General features: G+C 47.9%; 1 protein-coding gene across 1 annotated transcript in view; it reads right to left on the bottom strand.

The window, feature by feature from the left end:
• Nucleotides 1-22,458, bottom strand: part of LOC129405893 (maestro heat-like repeat-containing protein family member 1) — a 64,222-nt gene that overhangs the window by 30,248 nt on the left and 11,516 nt on the right. Inside the window, exons 13-24 of the mRNA XM_055143587.1 lie at nt 21,991-22,135; nt 21,210-21,253; nt 17,684-17,840; nt 17,198-17,250; nt 16,486-16,596; nt 13,886-14,002; nt 11,429-11,551; nt 10,905-11,057; nt 10,108-10,230; nt 9,698-9,777; nt 9,001-9,139; nt 6,315-6,404 (exon numbers count right to left, since the gene is read on the bottom strand). Coding sequence (XP_054999562.1) covers nt 6,315-6,404; nt 9,001-9,139; nt 9,698-9,777; nt 10,108-10,230; nt 10,905-11,057; nt 11,429-11,551; nt 13,886-14,002; nt 16,486-16,596; nt 17,198-17,250; nt 17,684-17,840; nt 21,210-21,253; nt 21,991-22,135 — 1,335 coding nt within the window. The remainder of the gene's footprint in view (nt 1-6,314; nt 6,405-9,000; nt 9,140-9,697; nt 9,778-10,107; nt 10,231-10,904; nt 11,058-11,428; nt 11,552-13,885; nt 14,003-16,485; nt 16,597-17,197; nt 17,251-17,683; nt 17,841-21,209; nt 21,254-21,990; nt 22,136-22,458) is intronic.

The following is a 22,458-nucleotide window of genomic DNA, read 5'->3' as shown; positions in this document are numbered from 1 at the left end:
GCTCGAGCGGGCACCAGTAACATCTCCATCTGTCCTAGCCCTGAGATTTTAGCAGCCTCTCTTTACTTGTTCTCCCAAGGGATGCCGCATTGGAAGATCTTTCAGGGTAAGGGGAACGAGGCCCATCATTGTTACTGTATTTAGCATATTGAATACGCCACAGAGAATTTGCCAGGCTCTGCTGTGCGGGCACGATGCTCTCGGTACCTTGTCAGATTCTCTAAGAAGGAGAACGAGGCTATAAGAGGTCACACAACTGCAAATGCGGCCACGTGCTTCTGGAGCGTTGTTTTATAGTCTCTGGATCTTGGCCATTGATTGGATTACATGGGCGCTGGGGGCAGTTTGTGGGACAGACCCCTCATTTTCCAGTAGCTTGGCAGCCACACCCACAAACTGCCCCCCGCCCCCACAGCCATGTAATCCCATCAATAGCCAAGATCCAGAGACTATAAAACAATGCTCCTGGTGGGGCTGGAGCAATAGCACAGCGGGTAGGGTGTTTGCCTTACACGCGGCCAACCCGATTTGATTCCCAGCATCCCATATGGTCCCCTGTCACCACCAGGAGTAATTCCTGAGCTCATAGTCAGGAGTAACCCCTGAGCATCGCCGGTCGAGAAGAGGAAATATCCCTCTTTCCCGGTTGTTTCCCATTTTGGGGGAGAAACGCGGCATGGCGTCCACCATATTATGATGCACGGGAAAAGGGATGAGAAAAAGAAAAAAGGAAAAGGAGAAAAAAAAGAGAGTTATGTACTTGGAGCAGTGGGACTAGATATCTCTGCATTCTAAGCAATGGAAAACTAATTATCAAATGTTTCCTTGGTAGTAGGGCTGCCTTTCTTGGGGGAAAACTCCAACAACAATAGTGAGTTTTGTGTTGAAATATGGAATGTAATCAAGGTAAAGAGAAAATGAAGTGAAATTCATCAGTTGGGGGCGGGGGTGTGGGGGCAGAAGGTATACTGGGGGTTTTGGTGGTGGAATATGGGCACTGGTGAAGGGATGGGTGTTTGAATATTGTACAACTGAGACATAAGCCTGAGAACTTTGTAACTTTCCACATGATGATTCAATAAAATAAAAAAAAAAGTCTCCACAAAAATCAAAGGGCAGACCCACGTGCATTCACAAAGATTTCTTCCAAATCCTAAAAGACCTACTTCCTGTTCTCAGAAAGTCAAAGAAATAGGAGTGCTCCAGACAATCTCTCTTGAACCAAATATTACCCTGTTAGTATGAGTGAGTCAAAGATGCTATTACTAAAAGAGAAAATTACGTAGCTATTTCCAGGACGAGCAGAAAGGCATCAATCCTCAACATATTCCTAGCAAATCAAATCCAACACCACAGTGAAGGATTGTGGACTGTGATCAAGTAGGATGTACTGCAGAGATCTGCAGATTTTCAATATGCACTGCTCAATGTGATACTTCATATTAACATCAGGAAAGAGAAACACCACATGACTCTATGAATAGATGCTGAGAGAGTTTTCAACAAGAGCCAGGCCCATTTGTGACAGAAAGAAAACCCAACTCTCAAGGCAGTTGGGAGGCTTACAAGAACTTTTTCTTAATATTGCGAAGGACATTTACCGCTACCCCCATATAACAGTTTACTGTCACTGTCACTGTCATCCCGTTGCTCATTGATTTGCTCTAGCAGGCACCAGTAACGTCTCATTGTGAGACTGGTTGTTATTGTTTTTGGCATATCGAATACACCATGGGTAGCCTGCCAGGCTCTGCCATGCGTGCTCAATACTCTCGGTAGCTTGCCGGGCTCTCCGAGAAGGGCAGAGGAATCAAACCAGGGTCGGCCGCATGCAAGGCGAATGCCCTACCCACTTGCTATCGCTTCAGCCCTAAATGGTGAAAAACTGATGTTCCTCTAAGATGAGGCACAAGACAAGGATGCCCACTAATATCACTATGATTTAGCATAGGATGTCCTTGCAACAGGTTTGACAGGAAAGCGATATTAAGGGATTCAAGTTGCATGGGGCCAGCAGGCGGAACTCTCTGGGGCACATGCCCGGCATGTTTGATTCCCAGCCTCGTAGAGTCCCCGAAGCATTGCCCTGCCGACTGCTGTCTGGAATGTCACTGAGCACCACCAGCTGCAGTCCTGGAGGTGCCCAGCACCCCTGTGGTGGCCTTAGTATGCCCCAGCACTGCCAGGGTCTGAATCACATTGGAAACCCAGGACCTTGCACTGATCTCATGGCCCAGTTGGTTGAGAATCAGCAGTGGAACCCTCAGAAGTCCTGAACATAGTTTTGAAATCAAATCAAAAAATGAGAAGAAAGGAGAAGATACCAATTGGCAAAGAAGAACTCCAACTATCACCTTTAACAGATGATGTCTTTTTCTTAGAAAACCCTAAGTACCCCTCCAAAACAAAACCAAACACTTTGAAACAAGATACTTATAGACAGAAAAGTGGCAGACTACAAAATCGAGCAAATAAAATCAATGTCATCTCCATAGGCAGACTGTAAAGTAGACGAGAGGGAATTCCAAAGGATTGCGTTCATATTCATGTCTGGAAGAATCAAGTAGCTGTGGACCAACTTCACAAAGAAGACAGGGTCCGGAAGACAGTGCTTGATAAGGTGCTTGTCTTGCACATGGCCAACCCAGGTTCAATCCATGGTCCTACACATGGTCCCCTAAGCCTTTCTAGGAGTGATCTCTGAGACTCGAGCCAGAAGTAAGCCCTGAGCACAGAGTGAGTGCTGTCTGAAAGGCAAATGAAAAACGGAGGTGAAAAACATACATGTATACATATCTATTATAAATCACCACTAAAAAAATAGAAGAAACAGGAAATGGAAACACATCCCCTGTTCAGGGATCATCCTGCCGTACAGACTCAATGGCAGTACGACGTGGACCAGATATTGCCCAAATGTCGATGGAGGAATAAAACTCCCCTCGTAGCCAAAGGAATCCTGAGGATAAAAGAAGACCCTGACTTCATACTATAGAAACCCAGAGTAACCAAAACTGTTTGGCACTGGACTAGAGGCAGACTCTCAGACCACGGAATAGAATTGAGAGGCCAGAGACAGGTATAGAGACAGCTAGTCTTTGACAAAGGCACGTGGAGCAAGTTCCTCAAGATTGATGCTGGGAAAACCGATCGGTCCCTATGCAAACATATAATAAATGTGGATCCCTTGCTCACAGCACACAAAAAAGAGAATTCAAATGTCAAGACCTCAATATTAGACTCAAATCCACGAAGCACATCAGGGCAAGCATAGGCAGAACTTCCCAGACTCTTGAGGCGTTAACTATGATTCCATGTCATTAGCCTAAGAAACAGAAGAAAGAAGCCAATGGAGGGGCTGGCATGGCAGTTCAGCAAGCAGGACACTTGCCCTGCATGCAAATGTCCCATGTTCGATTCCCAGTATCCTACCACCAGGCGTGCAGAGCCAGGAATACCCTCTGAGCATCGCCAGCAGTTATCCAAAGAGAAAAAAAGAGACTCCATTAAATTCAGAAACATCTGCACAGTAAAGGAAAGGATGAATGGAGCCTAAGATACTCTATCGATGGGGAGAAAATATTCGCTCACTACCCAACTGACAAAAGACAAATATGCAGGATTTAAATAAAGGCCACAAAACTTAACAACATAAAAAGACATGTCCATTGAGCAACAGGGAGAAGAGCCTGAATAGACCATTTCACAAAGAAAACATACAGAAGGACATGTGGTGTAAGAAAAAGTATTTGCCATCACTCAATGGGGAAATACATATCAAAGCAACAATGAATTATCACCAGTGAGACTGGCATACATCAAGAATAGCAAAAACCAGTTCTGTCTGGAATGGGGCAAAAAAAAGAGACTTCTCCATACTGTCTTAAGAAATGAGCTTTCCCTTGACCTAGTGATTATAGTTCTTGGTATTTACCCAAGAGGCCAGAAAAACATAAGTTCCAAAAGAGATTTAGACTTCTACATTCGGTGCGACTGGAGTGACAGCACAGTGGGTAGGGCATTTGCCTTGCATGCGGCCGACCCGGATTCAATTCCTCTGTCCCTCTCTGAGAGACCGGCAAGCTACCGAGAGGATCCTGCCCACACAGCAGAGCCTGGCAAGCTCCCTGTGGCGTATTCAATATGCCAAAAACAGTAAAAAGTCTCACAGTGGAGACATTACTGGTGCCCACAAATTGATGAACAACAGGACAGTTGTTCAGTCCTACAGTGCTACATTCAGTGCAGTGCTGTTCAGAACAGCTAAAACATCCATAGTGTCCAAGAACAGGTGGCTGAGTAATGAAATATTGGTAGATGTACACAATGGATACTACTACGAAGTTCTAAAAATATGTGATGAAAATTACATGATGCAAATTGCTGCTACCTGGATGGATCTGGGGAGGATCAAGATGAATGAAGTTAACCAGAAGGAGAGGGAAAGGTACAGAATGATATTGCTCATATGTAATACATGAAGAAAAAATACCATAAGGAAATCATAAATGTCCAAAGGCAACAGAACTTGAAAACCGGTCTGCAGAACTGAACTGATGACTAGGGTAGGTGTGGGGGTGGGGGTGGGGATGGCAGGGAAGCTGGCTAGGGGCACTGGGACAATGGTGGTGGAGAAAAGTGGACACTCTGGTGGAGAGCGTGGTGTTGGAATGTTGGACCCTACCAGGACAGTATTATAGATCCCAGTGCTTTAAAATAATAGTGATCACTTGATAGTTATTATAATAAGTTAATAACTATTTGTTAATAACTATTAGTCATAACGATAACAATTATTATTATTCTATACTCAAGCTTTTAACTGTAGGGAACCAGAACTGACAGATCTGCAGAACGTCAACAAAACCCAAAAAACAGGCTGACATACACTGTCCTGGACTTGTGTTTTGGAGGATGTGGCAGCCCTTCTCTTGGCAAAGCCCCTTCACTGCCTTCTTTTGGCTTGGACTGGGTCAATGTAGAGCCCACATCTGGCTGGACAGTACTGGTCGGCCAATACTCTCAGCAATTGGTCAGGTGGAGATTAGAGGGTGGAGACTTGGTCTGAAGGCACTTTTCTCTTCATTAGCAAACTAAGTCATGCCTCCGGTGAGCTTGGGTACCACTTTAAGTACATGTCAAGTATGTCCATTGTCTGGTCCTCGGCTGCACATGCGCACCGTTCCCTTCCTGACCTACATGTGTTTGGTGAACGAGTACTAACGATGCATACATAGACAGACTGCTGCATCACCCTGACTCCAACATGCACAAAGCCAGACCTGCCCTGGTTCCTCACTTTGAAGCTTGTGTTACAGCTGAGGTGCTCCATATCTTTCCTAACTTAAGATGTTCTCTTCCCAGTCGAGCCCCTCCTTTGGGTTCAGTTGGAGCTGTGCTTTTATGAATGATCTGCAAAATCTGACAGCGGCACCAGCATAAACTGAATTTGACTATAAAATGACAAACAGCTTGAAAGTGGACAGTAATTTGAATGTGCATTTTACTTCTTTGACCTAAGCATCTGACAAACGTGATGTCATTCACTCTTAAAATGACTACTAGCTAGGCACTAGTGTTCTCCCATTTTCCTAGGAGAAAAATGAACAAGCTGATTTCCCAGGCCACACAAGGGACAGCAGAGCGAGCCTCTGCAAGTGAGGTGTGGAGAAGTCCCAGAACCGTGTCTCCAGCTCCTCGGAAGGTGTGCAGAGGGGGAGGGAGGCAGTGGGCACAGCAATGGCTGGAGGAGGAAATTTTCTCTCCAAGCGAGAACCAATAGCATTCAGACCCTAGGTCCGATATCCTTTCTCAAAAATCTCAACACACGAGCTTCATCCTGTTCTACCTCTATTTTTTCTTTAGCCACAATTCTGCTCAACTAAGTTAAGAATTCTCCCCTAATTCATAACTATCCAGAATCTTAGGATATAACCTGACTCAGAAAAACCATTTTGCAGGTGAGTTTCAAGAGGAGGTGAGTTCATACCGATGAAGAGAGCCTGATAGGATGAGTCCTGTCCTGGTGAGAAACAAAGCCCACACAGGGAGGATCGTCATGTGATAGAGGAGGGGGCATGTCATGACCCTGAAATCATCAGGAGCAAGAAGACATGCATGGAACAGCTTCTCTTTCAGAGGCCCCCTGGAGGAACCAAGCCAGCCCATAGCTTGATTTTGAACTAGGCGTTACCATGGTGGGAGATGACGATAGAGAATACATGTCTTCTGTTTGAAGCCACTCTGTTGGGATGCATTGTTCTGGCTGCCCTGGGAAAGAAATACAGCCAACTTTCTGGGCTCCTTTCACTGACCTCCAAGAATTCCTCTGTCCCAGAGGGCCTCTGTTCAACCAGAACCTTCATCAGCCTTAAGAGGCTTTCCAGTGTACTCTTGTATAGATCCTGGGGAGAGAAAACAGACTCAAAAAACTGCCATGATATCAGCCCCATCTCTCCTCCCAAAGTCCGCCCGCTCGGACTGGCCGAGTGAGGCTTCCTGGAGAAATTCTGGCCCTTGGCTCATCCCCTGGGTCTCAGTTTCAAGAGCCTACTCTTGTCCTCTACCAACTTGAAGGAATTCCTCTTTTCTTTAGCAGAACGTGGATATCTCCCGCAATTGCAGTTGGTGCTAAGGGCCTGGAGACCCTGAGGATGCGGCTCTCCCCAGCCCTCTGCTCCCAGGAGCCTGTTGATTCTGTCAGCAGCACAGACTGAGAGGCTGGCCTGCTCCAGGCAGGGAAGGGGTAGGCAACAATCTAAGCAACTGACACCTGAAAGCTTCCATCCTAGGGCCCAAGTGATAGGACAGCAGGTAGAGCGTCTTCCTTGCATACAGCCAACCCAAACTTGATCCCCGGCACCCTGTGTGAGCACAGAGCCAGGAATAAGCCCAGATCACAGCAAGGTGTGGCCCCAAGGCCCAAAGTGGTCCAAAACAGATAAACAAAAACAAAGAAATGCCAAGAAGCTCACATTGTATTTCTGCATTTGGCCTTTTAGTGAACTACCTAGTCCTGCCCTGTGCCATGAAAATCTTGCCTAAAAACTAGGCCATCAACACATCCAAAAAGAACAAAAGCAGCCAAAAACAAAAGCAAAAGTGGTTGTGGGGAGAAAGGGACCCCTCTACACTGCTGGTGGGAATGCCGACTGTTTCAGCCCTTTTGGAAAACAATATGGACGCTTCTCAAATAATTAGAAATTGAGCTCCCGTTTGACCCAGCCAATACCACTTCTGGGAATATATCCCGGAGAAGCAAAAAAGTATAGTCGAAATGACATCTGCATTTGTATGTGACTTCATAAAATTTTATCATGTTATAACAGAAATTTGGAAAATATGAATCAGATACCAACTAAAAGAAAATTAATATCAAATGTATTCCTAGTCCCTGGTGTTAACAATTTTCAGTTTGATTTCTGTACTTTTAAATAAAATATGATTACACAAATAAAAACAAACAAAACAGAAAAAAACAAAAAACCTAGGCCATCAAAAGGAAATGAAACTCTTTCACTTGAAAGACAAAATTTTGATTACCAATCTAGAAATGAGGAAGTCAAGTAAACTAGCCGTAAAATAAGGCTACAGCTGGAGGGTCCTGGGACACTTTTAGATGCAGTCACTGTACATCTAAACCATAAACATCAACACTATTATAAACATGGCACCTATACTAAATCGTCATTTAAAATCATTTGAAATAACACAGAAAGCCATTTGCTTGGAGGATTCTCTGTAGGCTGCGGCCTCCTGGGAGCACTAAAGAAACACCAAAACAGAGGAGGGGAACGAGGATCCAAAGTCATCTCTCTCTCTGGGATGGAGGTCTATCTCTGGAGCAAACATATTCTTCCTAAAGCAACTGGAATGCCAGATCTGTCCCACTGTGCAGAAACACATCAAAATGCCTGCCCCAAACCCTTCAGAACTGCATCCAGAAAGGTTTTCTGTGAACACAGCCTGAGGAAGCCACTTGTGCCTCCTCAGTATGCAGCAGTCCTCAATCTAAACATAAATAACCATGAACTCACGAAGATGGGCCACCAGACAGCTGAAAAACAAATGGCCCAAGCAGAGAAGAGAATGGACCTAGCAGAAAAACCAACTAACACAGCAAAGAGTAGACAGCTTTATTTTAAAAACTCATCTCAATACTGTCCGCAGTGAATTTCAAGACTCTAGAGTATCCATGAAGAACCAACGAAAATAAAGGATCAACCAATGAAAAACTTTCCTAGAATTCAACAGATGTTTAGAGCAAATGAATAAATGACAGGCCTCTTTTCTCCTCAGGGCAAAACTAGAGGCCCTAGAAGAAATGGCTCAGGTGTCTTGCTTCTGGGAAGCCTCCATTGATTTCCCCATGGACCTTTCCTAAATATCACGCTTAAAACGTCCAATCTGCTTTGGATTGAAGAAGATATGAAAGGACGGGGTGCATGTCCACCATTGAGTGGCAGTGGCCATCCATGAGAGTCCCTGGGAACTAAGGCAATCCCCTGAGTTGAGTTCAGACTTGGCGAACTGGTTGGGGCTGGAACGATAGTACAACAGGAAGAGCGCTTGTCTTGCGTGTACTGACTTGGGTTCTCTCCTGGGCACCACCTATGGCCCTCTAGCCTCTCCAGCAGAGGTCCCTGAGCACAGAGCAGCTGCAAACCCTGAGTGCCACCCCGTAGGCCCCCTAAACCAACTAAACAAACAAGCCTGGGCCTTTGTTCTCCTCTCTGGGGAATCCGCTCTTCTCTTTGGGACATGTATTCCTCTCTCTCTCCCCTCAAGTCTCTCTATCCCTACATTTATTTCGATAGAAATAATTTTGAATCCAAAAAGACTTTTAAAAAAAAAAGACTTTGCAAAATGGCAACACACTTCCTCAGGAGTACCTTCCATCAGATTACCCTATTTCCATTAAGGGGACTGCAAGATCCTTCCATTGAACTGCCAAAACCAAAAATATATGAAAGAACAGATAAATGAGAAGTAATGAAATACCGCATTGGCCCGGGACTGCAGGTGCTCAAAAGGCTCCTGAAACAACTCGGACGGGGATGGGAGGCAGAGCACACTTTCCAAGCAGGTTTGAAGAACTGCTGCTGTTTCTTCATGCCTGCCTGAGAAGTCCTCGAGCTTCCTAAGATCCGGGGAGAAGCAGAAAGTAACCAGAGAGTAGTGACCAAGAGTAACAGCTGGGGAAGGCAGTGAAATGGTAGAGAGAAGTAGAAAAGCAAGAACGAAGAGGTTAGGGAACAGGCAATGAAAGGAGGAAAGAGAGGAAGGAAATGGGCCAAGAGTCAGGGAGACAGAAAGGGACTAAGGGAAAGGGAGGGGGCAGGACTAGGTATCAATGTCCAGTTGTACTTGGGGGTGACATGGCACTTTGGGGTACCCAGATATTGGGGGAATGCAGGGTCACCAATGGGAAGGGAAATGTATCATCAAGAGCAACCAGAGAGCAGAAGCAAGCCCAGGGCAGAAGCCCCAGCAAGCGCCAGGGGAGAGGGGAGGGGCAGTCTCTGCCCAATATTCTAATCATCCTCTTCCCAGACTCATAGCACAGGAAGCGGCAGCTCTGCATCTACTGTCGGGGCCCTTTAGCTGTTGCAGAAGCAGAAAGAAGAGGTGGCCACGGACTAGAGGCAACAGAGCAGAAATACAGGCAGAGCTCAAGAGAGAGGGGAAGGCATACTACCTTATGGAAATGATCAGGTTGATGGCCTTCACCCTAATGTAGCTGGAGAGGACTTCCATTGGCTCCTCCTTCAGTATTGTCTGTAACACACACACACACACACACACACACACACACACACACACAAGCCCATAAGGTTCATGAGCATACTTTTCCCTCCTTCAACCCCTTCTCCCACTCCAGGCCTCAATTTTTAGAGCTTTCTAAGGACCCCAAAGGACAAGACCTCCCCGACTCACAACCACTCCCTTTCCATAGTCTTCACCCCCACTGCGACGAGGGAAAATGGATTCTGGAGAATCCCACCATCTCCTCTCCAGGGCTAGCCTTGGGGTGCTGCCCCTGCTGCCCAAGAGGACTCATCATCCCCCTCTCTGCATTTCCACCCCCTTCCTCAGCAAGGCACTTACCACCATAAGGCACTCCAGTCCCTGTGCGGAGGGGAACTGAGTACCAGGGGCCAAGGGCTGCTTGCATAAGGCGGTTGTCATTTTGGCCAGGGCGTCCAGGTAGTCCAGCTTCATGTTGGTGTCCTGAACCAATCAGATTGCTCAGATCTCCTAGGTAGGAACAATCCTGGGGCCAGACAAAGCTGCCTGCACACAATCTGGGGGATGAGGAGCTGAATCCTCCACACAACTTTCCCACAGCTACGGGCCTGCACAGCTCAGGAAAGGGGGCTCTAGCACCCCTACAGGGCAAAGGGTCCCCACTCCCAGGCTCACACCAGCTAGTTCTTAAATGAGAAGAGGTCTCAATTCCTGCTGTTTCAAGAGATGATCTTTCCACTCATCAATTCTCCCAAGGATGCCTAGCTTGGTCGCAGGCCCTTCTACTCTCAAAGAAACGTGCTTCAGACCAAGGAAAGAGGAAAGGCAGGGAAACTGGTGGGGCCTTCCTCCTCTTCCTTCCAGTGCTTCTTCCTACAAATGGGTCCTATGGAATTTAGGTCTTTCTCATCCTTTTGGGTGGGGAGGCAGACCTTAAAGGTGTGGAAGGAAAAGAGACTTTTCAGATGACCTGAAATGACTGGGGACTCCTCTAAGTTAGTTTCAGGGTGGAGGTACCTGGTCTGAGACGAGGGATGGAAGAGGAATAAGTGCCCGAGTTTCAGGCCCTGAGTCTTCATCAGAACCGAACTGCCTCTCCTTGGAGGGGCAGAGAGAATGAGAGGCAGGGGTGGGGCATGGAGAAAGGATACCGCTACCTTTACTATGACGGAGTCCTGGTATGTGTTGATGGCGAAAGCCAGAATGTCATTGGCATATTTGGAGATGTTTCCCCTGCTGATTCTGATGACCCTGCTGAAGCTAGAGTAGATGGTGTTGCACACCAGACCCCATTCCCTCTGCTGATGGTCCTGGAAGCGGGGAAGAAGGAAACTTGCCTTCTCCTTACCTCCTGCTCCTTCCCGCGTGGGATATAATGGTTGCAAGAGGAAAAGATTCCCAAAGGGCTCAATAGGGAAGCTGGAGAATCGCTGGAATGCTAGGGCTCTGATGGAACTGGGCACACAGCTGCCGAGGGCCAGCTGACCCTGGTCATGAAGGAGCAAGGGAAAAGGAGGGGAGCAGGGAATATCCCCAGGGTGGAACAGAGGGAAAGAGGAGCATTTGTAGGTGTGTCACACGGCCTCAGAGACACTCTTGGGAGAGGCTGGGCCCTGGGGATACCTTGGAAAGCTTTTTAAACAGATAACGGAGACCTTGACCTCCCCTCCAAGGCCATCACCTTTGTCACATTGAGGATGGGTGATGAGTTCTGGTCCGTGAGCACAGCACCACAAGCTTGCAGCTGCTCCATGACTGTCTCCAGGTGGCTCCTGGACACGACACTGAGCGCCACTGCAATGCCCTGAAACATGGAGAGACTGAGCCCCCCGCCACAATTCAGGGCAGCCACAAGCCTGCCGCATACCCCAGAACCAGGACTGGAGAAGAGATAAAGGGAAAGGAAAGGGGAAGTCATGAAATGGAATGGAAATCTGGTGTCCTGGACTCAAACTGCTCCGACTGTAGACGGGGAGAGAAATGACCTTGCAAACAGTCATTGCAGTGTGAAATTATCCCAGATTTGGTAAAACTAGAGCCATGGATTGACAAAAGTTGAAGAGAAGTAGATCCCACACTGCAGAGTAGAGATTAGTTTCCACAGTTGGAATTCAGAGGCTCTCCCCAAAGAAACAATGCAGTAGACCAAGTCCAAGGCACAGGATCGGCAGGACCGAGAGGCTAATCGGGGAGAAGAGGGAAGAAAGGGCAGACTGATGGGCCATGCCGATATGTCCAGGCCAAGACAGGAGTTCAGGAAACAGCAATTATCAACCGACGTGGGCACACAGGGGTCCTACATAGGACTGAGGGAGGTGGAGATCCTGGGGCATAAGGATCTAAGTGAAAACAATTTCAAGATGGCAATTCGGAAGGCGAAGCTAGAGGGTGGACATGGGCTCTTATCAGTGAGCCTCAGAAACTGGAGATCCTGGAGGAAGAGTTTTTGACTTGAATCCCTGCCCTCCCAGCACACCCTTTCGACTTGTGGGAGTCAGGCCCTTTCCCGAGAAAACTCAACAGCGTAATAGGGATCCGAGCTCAAGGAATAGCCAAGATTAGATGCATGGGCCAGCGTTGGCCCACCTGCTCATTAGTGGGAGAGGGTCCTCCATGGCTGGCATGTGCTGGGAATCTGGCAGCAGAGGGGCAGACTGCCAGCAGGGACACCATCTGCCCCTGAAATCCACACTTGGGTGCAGGCATGGGGCTCGATGACTTCCTGTTTGTCATCCTCAAAACACAGGACGTTCCTGAGACCTTCTGTCTCCACATATCCAGCCGGTGTCATCACAAGGAAACTACCAACTAATCCAAAGTGAGGGGCACCTCACACAGTGTCAAACTGAGGATGTTTAAGTGTCAAGTTCATGAGTGATAAGACTGAGGAAAACTTCCGATCCAGAAGAGTAAAAGGGAATTCCATGAAAGGCAATATTTGGTTCTAAATTCAATGCTGGGACCAAAAAAACAATACTTTTATTTTTCTTCTCAACAACCTTGGTAGGATATCTGACAAGTTCACACCCAGCCACTAAGGTCGCAGCTGCCATATCTGTTTGGTTTCTTGGTCAACCCCTGCATCATGGTTATAGAACAGAATATGTCTTCATTTTCAGGGAAATCACGCCTGAATGTCGAGTGGAAAATGAACACCATGATGGCAACTGAGTTAGAGATCTGTAAATGTTTGAAGGGAGAGAGAGAAATTGTAAGAGAGAGAGAGAGAGAGGTAGAGAGAGGGGGAGGGAGAGATAAGAGGGAGGCAGAGGGGAAGGGAGGGAGAGAGAAAGCAGGAAAGAGAGAGCACAAATGTGGGGGAAGAACTGCATGTGGGGAATCTGGGAGAAATCTTTGGCTGCTTGGTTCTTGTTGGCTGCTTGGCTGATGCAACCATTCCTTGAGTGAGAAATTGTTTTAAATTAAAATAGAAAATCAAGACATTGTTTTAAGCTTGAGGAAACACCCTCAGGGGAAGGTTCCTTACGCTCATCAAGTTATTTTGTTTTGGGAGGAGCCATACCCGGAGATATTCAGAACTTACTTCTGGCTCTTCCCTCAGAAGTGACTCATAGTGGTGCTTGGGGGACCGTAGAGTGTCCCAGGGATAAAACATGGTTGGCACTGTGCAGGGCAACCATCCTACCTGCTGTCCTATCGCTCTGATCCCCCATAGGCTCATTTAAAAAGAAGATAAAGGCCAGGTGGGTTCAGCAATGCATCCAAGGACACACGGTCAGTGTGTGACAGAGCTGGGAACCAGCTTTTCTCACCTAACCATCATGCATCCAAAACTCGAAAGAGGCCGGAGAGACAGTACAAGTGTGAATCATTTGCCTTGTGTGCAGATCATCCAGGTTTGATCCCTGGCAAAACATGGTCCTTCAAGCGTCACCAAAAACAGTGCCAGAGCCCAGAACACTATAGGCTGTGGCCATGGAGACCCCCGAAGACCAACAGGGTAGCCGTGTCATCCCCAGCACTGCAGGGCTCACGCAGCACCGCAGCCTCTGGCCACATAGTGAATCACATGCCCCCTGACCCTCCGGAGGACCATTTGGTAAAAAAAAACATCCCCGTGCCCACAAAAGAAACAAAACAGGTTCCAACTTGGCCCACACCCACCACGCAACCTCACCTTTCTCTCTCTTGGTTCCTGGTGGGATGTTTGCAGGAGGGAAAAGACCATTGTATTCACCAGTTGCTTTCCTCTTGACACCCTCAGTGTAGAGCCAAAGAATTTATAGAGGAAAGCCTAGGAGGGGGGGAAGGGCAGGTTCTAGCCTCCTCCTCTAGTCAGGAGAACCTTATGGCCATCTTCGGGACAGCCACTGCTGAGTCCCGCTTCAGAACCGTCAGCCGTGCCTTGGTAAGTGAGACCTAGGGATCCATTCCCTTTGCCACTAAGAAAAAGAAATCTGTCCCTGCCCACTGTCACCTCTGGGGGCATCTGGCAGAGACAGCCACCACAATGAGGCGGGACTCAGGCTGGAGGGAAAACAGGAATTCCCTGCACTCTGACTCCTCTGCAGCTCAGGACACAGCAAAAGCCTTGGTCCTTGCTCTCTAGGTCTGGACTGCTCACCCCTGAGCCACCTGCCTGTCTTCACCCTCTCCCCTCCTTCCCACCTCAGGCACTTCCTGTGGGTTCTCTCTGGAACACTCTTTGCAGACTCCCCGGAATGTTCCAGCTCACCGTCCTGGGTCTTCCCAGAGGAACCTCGGCATGGTCCTTCCTTCCTTCTATGCTGGCTCGGTTGGTTCCTAATTGGCCCTCACCCGGCATCTCCCAAGGGAAAAAGCTCCACATGTTCAAAGGCCTACCCGGGGCTTACACGGTCCGTGGCACGGGGAAGAGCCGCTGAGTGAGCCCGCACCTGTTTCACGTCAAGCCCCTCAAGATCCCCCTCTAGGTTCCCTCCCCCGTCCTGTGGGCAAGGTGTCTGGGGTAGGTGCCTTGCGCTGGCCTCAGGCTCTAGGAAATCGGCTCCCTTGCTGCTTCGAGGAATCAAAGTCCAGGGACAAAATCCAGGGACTCCGCGGCCTTCTCTTCCCCTCCCTGGCTCCTACCAATCATGGTGGGCTCAGACAGTGAGGATGGGGAGCGGGGGCACAGCCCTGGGCACGTTGTCTCCAGGCAGCACAGGCTCTGCCATGTCATTCCCTGTCAGAGCTCCCCCTTCCCTGGCCTGCTTCTGTGCTCCACCACAGCTTCCCAGAACGTGCGCCTTGACAGGAGTCCTCGCCCAGGCCCGGCTCCTGGGAACCAGGTCAGAAAGCAGCTGCTCATTTCTCAGCTGGCCATTGGCGCTTCCTCTTTCCACACTCACTCTTCCCGAGAATGACTCAGTTTCCCCATTTGCCCAGGCCCTAGGCATTTCCCAGGACACTGCACTTTCAGTCCTCAAATGGAGTCGTGGGCAGGGGAGGGCTGACATGGAAGAGCACATTTCATCCCAGGTACCACCGGCGCCCCAGTCTAACCCTGAAAGTGAAGTCACACACAGCCTTGAACACAGCTAGAGTGGTCACCTCTGACAAAGCCTCTCGGTCCAGCTCTCAGAGCCCCGGGAACAGTTCTCTGTGCTCCCCTCACGCAGGACTGGACTCCGTCCGACACTAAATACTGCCCACATTCCCTTCCTATCTCTTAGGCAGTGGCTTTCGGCGCCTTCGGTGCTGTGACACTTAGTCATGATTGTCAGGAGCAGAGTGAAAATGATCAGGATTCCTGCTTCTTCCATCTTATAGCCCCAACCCTCCAACCACAGAGCTTTGCATGGATGTGGTTGATGCTCATAGGATCTGTCACAGTGAGAGAGCAAAGGCTTGGAAAAGAGCTGTCTCTCCTGGAGACCCCACCCGCACCCAAAGTTCTGTTCAGAGGCAAGAAAGCAAGTTTGAATTCTCAAAATTCTCAAACCATATTCAAGCATCTGTTTTACAAACATGTGTTGGGATCTCTACATATGTGTGGATGTAGCTCTGGGGTCACCTCACCTTCGGAGCTGAGAAAATACCCTCCCCTATTCCTTATTCCATCCTCAGCTGCTCTCCTGGGGCATAGAGGCGATTTTTGCCTCTTGCCAGGTGAGGTGACTGAGTGTCCCAGAGCTGAGTCTGGACCCAGGTTAGGCCAGGAACACATGGAGAAGCCCGGGAAGGACTGCGGGCTGATGAGAAGGAACCCCGTCTTTCTCACCCCCATCCCAACACAAGCAGACACTTTCCCACAGGGAGCCCTCAAGCAGTTCCTTCAGATGGACACTCGGACTTGTCCTCTGAACCCAGGTGCCAACTCTGCTGCCCCAAACAGTGGCGTGTACAATGAAGACAACAGACTTGCAGCCAGAGAGATGGTTCAGGGGTTGAGGTTTGCATGCAACTGACCGTACTTATAGTCCTATCATCACATATGGTACCCCAAGCATCCCCAGAGACAATCTCTGAGCAAAGAACTGGGAGTACCACTTGGCGTGGCCCCTAAACAAACTACAAAGACAACAGTCCGAAGCCTTTTAGGAAGCTGCCTACATAGCCCAATGGAAGCCACTCAGTACTTATGCTCACCCTGAGTGACTGCCTGTCCTTCCCCTCCCTCAATTCCCCACTCAGAGTCCACGAAATTCCTTTCCTCCTGCCCCAAGGTCTGTACTTTATGAACATTTCCCCAGTTTTCTCTACCACCACGGGATTCCCACTTTCCCGCTGGGAAAGGACTCCCCCACTCCCACTCACCTTGTTCTTTAAATAGAATGTGTCTGAGCAATTGATCTTCTCCATGATGACTAGTAGGAGTCGCTCCAGCCACTCCTCATCGTTTATGATCATTAACAGCAACCTGGAAAACTGAGAAGGAGGGAGGGAGAGGAGGGTCACAGAGAATGGGGACAAGTCTCCTCTCGCCCCTGAAGTGGGTCCCAAAGAGAAAAGGTGTAAGAGGCGGCAGGATGTTCACACACAGGAAAAGGCAGTGAGGAAAGTTGAAATGCAAGATGGGCTTCGTCAGGACTGGAGAACGACAACACGTGAACATGTGTTGGAATGGCCCTGACATGGTTACAGCCCCTTCCCGGTCACCAGCATCCCAGGTCACTGTGGGAGAGAGAATTCCCATAGCACAGATGACACATGGGTGGCCAAGACCAATAACCTGCATGAGGACACAGAGTAGAGACTTGACCCCCATAGCCTCCTGAAAGTGGTTTCAGAGGTGAATAGAAGGTGTAAGAGACGCTGACGCAGGGGAGGGGACACAGGGCCAGGGAAGGATCCTGTGAGCAGAGAGAGGTGGGATGGCAGGCAGTATGATGAGGGCCTCCTCCTTGTCTGGGGTTCCCAGGGCTTCTCCTATTTCCCAGAGACTTTCAGACAGCTGAGCCCAGTTCTTCGCCCCTGGGGAAGGGAAGGGGGCAGCTGTGGAGGGAGCGGATTCTCCGGGCGTGCTCACCTTCAGTAGCCTCTGCGCCCATTCCTTTTTGTTCAGCATGAGCCTATTATTATCTAGGAAAGAAGAGCACAAGGAACACCCCACCCCACCTGTCAGAAGGGCCAGACCAGGCCAGGAACCCACACAAGAAGTAGCCCAGGCCTCCATTTCCATCACCTCGTCCCATCCCCTTCAGAACCCCACCACATAACTGTGTGCCCACTTAACCGAGGATGCGTAGATGGGCCCTCTCCAAAGGTCAGAGGGACACAGTGGTGCTGCCTTTCAAATGGTCAGTGTAAGGTTAAGGGCTCAAGGATGCAAACCTGGGCCTTTTGGGTTGCTAAGTCCTGCTTGTCCACCCAGAAGAGTTCTCGCACTCTGTGGGACACCGGGCCGGTCCTCATTCTCCTCTCACCACAAGTCCCTCCAACACCTCGGCTGTTATCTCCTACAGAACCTGCCCTCTGCCCCAGGACCGCCTCTCACCCCCAGCTCAGGCCTCACCTCTCAGGATGTACAAGAGTTCAGGGATCTTCTTCGAGCAGAACACCATGACACTGGAGTGGATGTCAGGATCCAGTGTCATTGGGCATAATACTCCCAGTAACTTGAGAGCGCTTACTCCCAGTCCTTTCTCTCGGTAAGGTTTGGAGGCGATTATCTGAGGGAAAAGAAAAGCAGCTCATTCTCCACATCTCAACCTGGCACCTGTCCTCTCAGATGTGTCCTCTCCAGGAGAGCGATACTGGGATCACTGGTGGGGGTGAATGGGCACTGGTGGAGGGATGGGTAAACGATCACTGTGTGAGTGAAATGCAAACACTAAAGTTCTATAAGTTTGTAACTGTACCTCACAGTGAGTCTCTAATAAAAAAATATGAACTGACAATAAACAAAAGAGAAAGAAAAGGAAAGAAAAGAAAGAAAAGAAAAAAAGAAAAGAAAAGAAAAGAAAAGAAAAGAAAAGAAAAGAAAAGAAAAGAAAAGAAAAGAAAAGAAAAGAAAAGAAAAGAAAAGAAAAGAAAAGAAAAGAAAAGAAAAGATTTGTCCTCTTCAGTCCCCTCTGGAGAATCCCAGGTGCTCTGTTGAACACAGAATTCTCTTTATCTCTCTCTTTCCACACACACATAAACATATGACTCTAAGTAAATTGATTTAAATGAAGCTATTGGACTTCAAAATATAGAGCAATTGAGAAGGGTAGCAAATAGGAGCTATAGAATAGATTTAGGGGAAGGTGGTAAATCAGAAAAAAAAGAGCAGAGCAATAGTACTTTTCAGGCTTTGGCATTTCACAAAACTGATTTGGATTCACATCCCCCTCCACAGCATCCCATACGCTTCCCCGCACACAGGTGTGACTGCAGAGTATCCCTGGGTGTGGCCCCCAAACAAACAAAACATCAGAAGAAACACAGAGAATCACAGAGCTCAGCTTAGAGCCTCCCCATTGTTTTTAACCTCCCGGTCTCCTCCCTGTTCTCCAGGATGCTCTGAAAATGCCTGCCTGCCATCATGGCCTCTCGGCGACCAAGTCAGCCCATTGCTCACTGAAGATCCCCTCACAACCTCTGTCTTCCTCTGGCTACATTTACCCTAGTGAGTTATGGGCGGCCATTCCAATGCTTGTCCTTGGCACTGAGACTCTGAACACCCCAACAGCATGTCTCTACACTTGTCACTCCAAGTGCTCATCTATTTACCTTGTCACATCTGAGGAAATAGGGAACATCAGAATATACCTGCTGAGAAAATGACATCCAGAAAGGCATGTGGATGTGCCCCAAATCAATAGAAAGATGTTCTCACCAAAAGCCACAATGGAGACAGGCCAGTCTTCCTCATTCCCTCTCCTTCCCCATATCCAGACCCCAATGATGTTCCCTCTTTCCTCCTCCGAGCTTTTTTTTAGTAGTTTTCTTTATTTTTTATATCAAAAATGCTCTATATTACTTCTAATAATTCAAAAGATTTCCATTATTTCTACATTATCCCTTGCACTTGTACTTTTACTTTTCCTCTGTAGTTAAAAAAATGTTTTATTAATGAATCACTGTGAGGTACAGTTACAAACTTATGAACTTTGGTGTTTGCATTTCAGTCATACAGGGATTGTTTACCCATCCCTTCACCACCAATGATCCCAGTATCCCTCTAACCACCCCCGCCCAGTCCCCCACCACCCTACCTTGCCCCTTTTGTTCTCTCTCCTTTTGGGTGTTGTAGTTTGCAATAGACGTATTGAGTGACCATCATGTTCGGTCTATAGTCTACTTTCAGCTCGCATCTTTCAACCCAAATGGGTCCTCCCAACATCCTCTACTTGGTGTTCCCTTCTCTATCTCAGCTGCCTTTTCCTACAGCATGTGAGGCCAGTTTCCAAGCTGTGGGGCAGACCTCCTGGTCCTTATCTCTACTATTCTTGGGTGTTAGTCTCCCACTCACTCTGTTACTTTATATTCCACAGATGAGCGTTATCTTTCTATGTCTGTCTCTTTTTTTCTGACTCATTTCACTTAACATAATGCTTTCCATGTTGATCCACTTATATGCGAATTTCATGACTTCGTCTTTTCTAACAGCTGCATAGTATTCCATGGTGTAGATGTGCCAAAGTTTCTTTAACCAGTCATCTGTTTGGGGCACGCCAGTTTTTTCCAGATTTTGGCACTATTGTAAAAAGTGCTGCACTGAATATACAAATGCAGATGTCATTTTGACTATACTTTTTTGCCTCTCTGGGATATATTCCCAGGAGTGGTATTGCTGGGTCAAATGGGAACTCAATTTCTAATTTTTTTGAGAATCGTCCATATTGTTTTCCAAAAGGGCTGAACCAGTCGGCATTCCCACCAGCAGTGAAGAAGAGTCCCTTTCTCCCCACATCCACGCCAACACAGGTTGCTTTTGTTCTTTTGGATGTGGGCCAGTCTCTGTGGTGTGAGATGATATCTGATTGTTGTTTTAATCTGCATCTCCCTGATATTAGTGATGTAGAGCATTTTCTCATGTGTCTTTTAGCCATTCGGATTTCTTCTTTGAGAAAATTTCTGCTCATTTTCACCCCCCATTTTCTGATGGGGTTGGATGTTTTCTTCTTGGAGAGTTCAACCAGTGCTTTGTATATCCTTGATATCAACCCCTTATCAGATGGGTATTGGGTGAATATCCTTTTCCATTCTGTAGACTGTCTTTGTACTTTGGTCACTGTTTCTTTTGCGGTGCAGAAGCTTCTTAGTTTAAGATAGTCCCATTTGTTTATCTCTGTTTTCACTTGCTTGGCCAGTGGTGTGTCATCTTTGAAAATACCTTTAGCTTCAATGTCGTGGAGGGTTTTGCCAACTTTGTCTTCCATGTACCTTATGGATTCTGGTCTGATGTTGAGATCTATAATCCACATGAGCTGACATTTGTACATGGTGTTAGGTAGAGATCTGAGCCCATTTTTTTTTTTGCATGCAGCTGTCCAGTTTTGCCAGCACCATTCGTTAAAGAGGCTGTCCTTGCTCCACTTCACATTTCTTGTTCCATTATCAAAGACTAGATTATCATATATTTGAGGGTGTGTGTCAGGATATTTAACCCTGTTCCATTGATCTGAGGCTCTGCCTTTGTTCCAGTACCATGCTATTTTAATTATTACCACTTTGTAGTAGAGATTCAAGTTGCGGAGGGTGATTCCTCCCCTATTCTTTTCCCCGAGTTGCTTTAGCTATTTTTAGGAGCTTATTGTTCCATAGGTATTGCAGGACCAGCCTCCTACCTTTATGACCAGGATATCCGCTGGTCAGAGGCCCTGGATCCTTGGGCTTACCTCTTATCCCATGACCAGCAAAAGCCCGGGACAAAGCAGTACTCAACTATTTGTGGAATGATGGAATGAAAGGACCCATGGAGAAATCGCAGGGTGAGAGGAAGCTTAGAAGGAAGGATGGGGGAGGAATAAGGGGCACATGGATGGGTGCATGAGGAATGGATGAGCATGAATGAGTGGGGGCGCAGATCAAGTGTCCTTCCCAGTGTCACTTACCACAAGATGAAACAGGAGTTTCTGTGGGGAGATGAACTGAGTGGCTGTGTCAAGAAAAGAATAAATGAAGACAAAGTGAGTGCAAGCTCTGGGCAAACAAGCTCCATCTCCCACTAACAGCTCCTCAGTAGTTCAGAGGAAGAGGGAAAATCAAGTTGCAATGGAGCATTAAGACAAATGCTAAGGAGGCATGTGACATTTGCATTCAGTCTGAAAACACATTTTCTGTTTATATGCATGTGCACACGCACACACAAACACACAGACACCCCTTAAGTTAATAGGGGACTACCTCACCCCAGCCCTGACTGAAATAGACATCACAGATGGACTGAATATAAAGCGAGGCTCAGAGTTGCGACAAGCAAGAAGAGAGGATCAGGAATGGCAATGGACTCATGACTTTACAATTAAGTAACACTGTTTTTACATCTTGAGTCTAGTGTCTAACATGATGGCGAAAAGCAAGACAGAATTGTGCCCAAGTGACCCGACTTCAAATATGTCTTACCAGATGATTCCTATTGTCCATACAACCTTGACCTGATTCCTCACACTCTGGACCAGATTCTGGCCTGTGTGCAGTCTCTCTCTCTCTCTCTCTCTCTCTCTCTCTCTCTCTCTCTCTCTCTCTCTCTCTCTCTCTCTCTCTCTCTCTCACACACACACACACACACACACACACTCACACACACACACCTGAACCCTTCCCCCTGCAGACTCAGCCCACCTGCTCCCCAGAATCACAACCACTCCTCCAGAGGCACCCCTGGGTACTTACGCTTGAGGTGAGAGCTGCTGAGGTAGGGGATGTTGCCCAGGGAATAAGCCAGCAGAGCCTTTTGCAATAGGATTGTGCTCATGGGCACAAGTATCACACAGTTTTTAGGTTGACAGACCACGGTGATGAGCTGGGGCAGTGAGATCTGGCAGGGAATGTGGCAAGGGCATCAATGCAACACCCAAATCCGTTTGTCCCATCTTCCCTTCTGATCTCCAGCCAATCCCTTCCTTCCCTGGAAGCCTGGACACACAGGTTGTAACCTCCCACTGCACATTGGTAAAACATCCGCCAGTCCTGACCCCACCGAGGCAGGAGAGACTAGAGGAGGCAGAGCTGCTTCCTGAAGTGGCAAGGCCCGGGGAACACTCCAGGAACACATGTGCTAAAGGGCAGGAGGTAGGAAATGGAGCGGGGGCACATGTAGTGGTGACGGTGACAGCAGGAAGGACACAGCCATGTCAGGTC

The sequence above is a fragment of the Sorex araneus genome, chromosome 6 (genome assembly GCF_027595985.1).
Source record: "Sorex araneus isolate mSorAra2 chromosome 6, mSorAra2.pri, whole genome shotgun sequence".
Classification (NCBI taxonomy): domain Eukaryota; kingdom Metazoa; phylum Chordata; class Mammalia; order Eulipotyphla; family Soricidae; genus Sorex; species Sorex araneus.
This window is presented reverse-complemented; position numbering and strand designations above follow the sequence as displayed.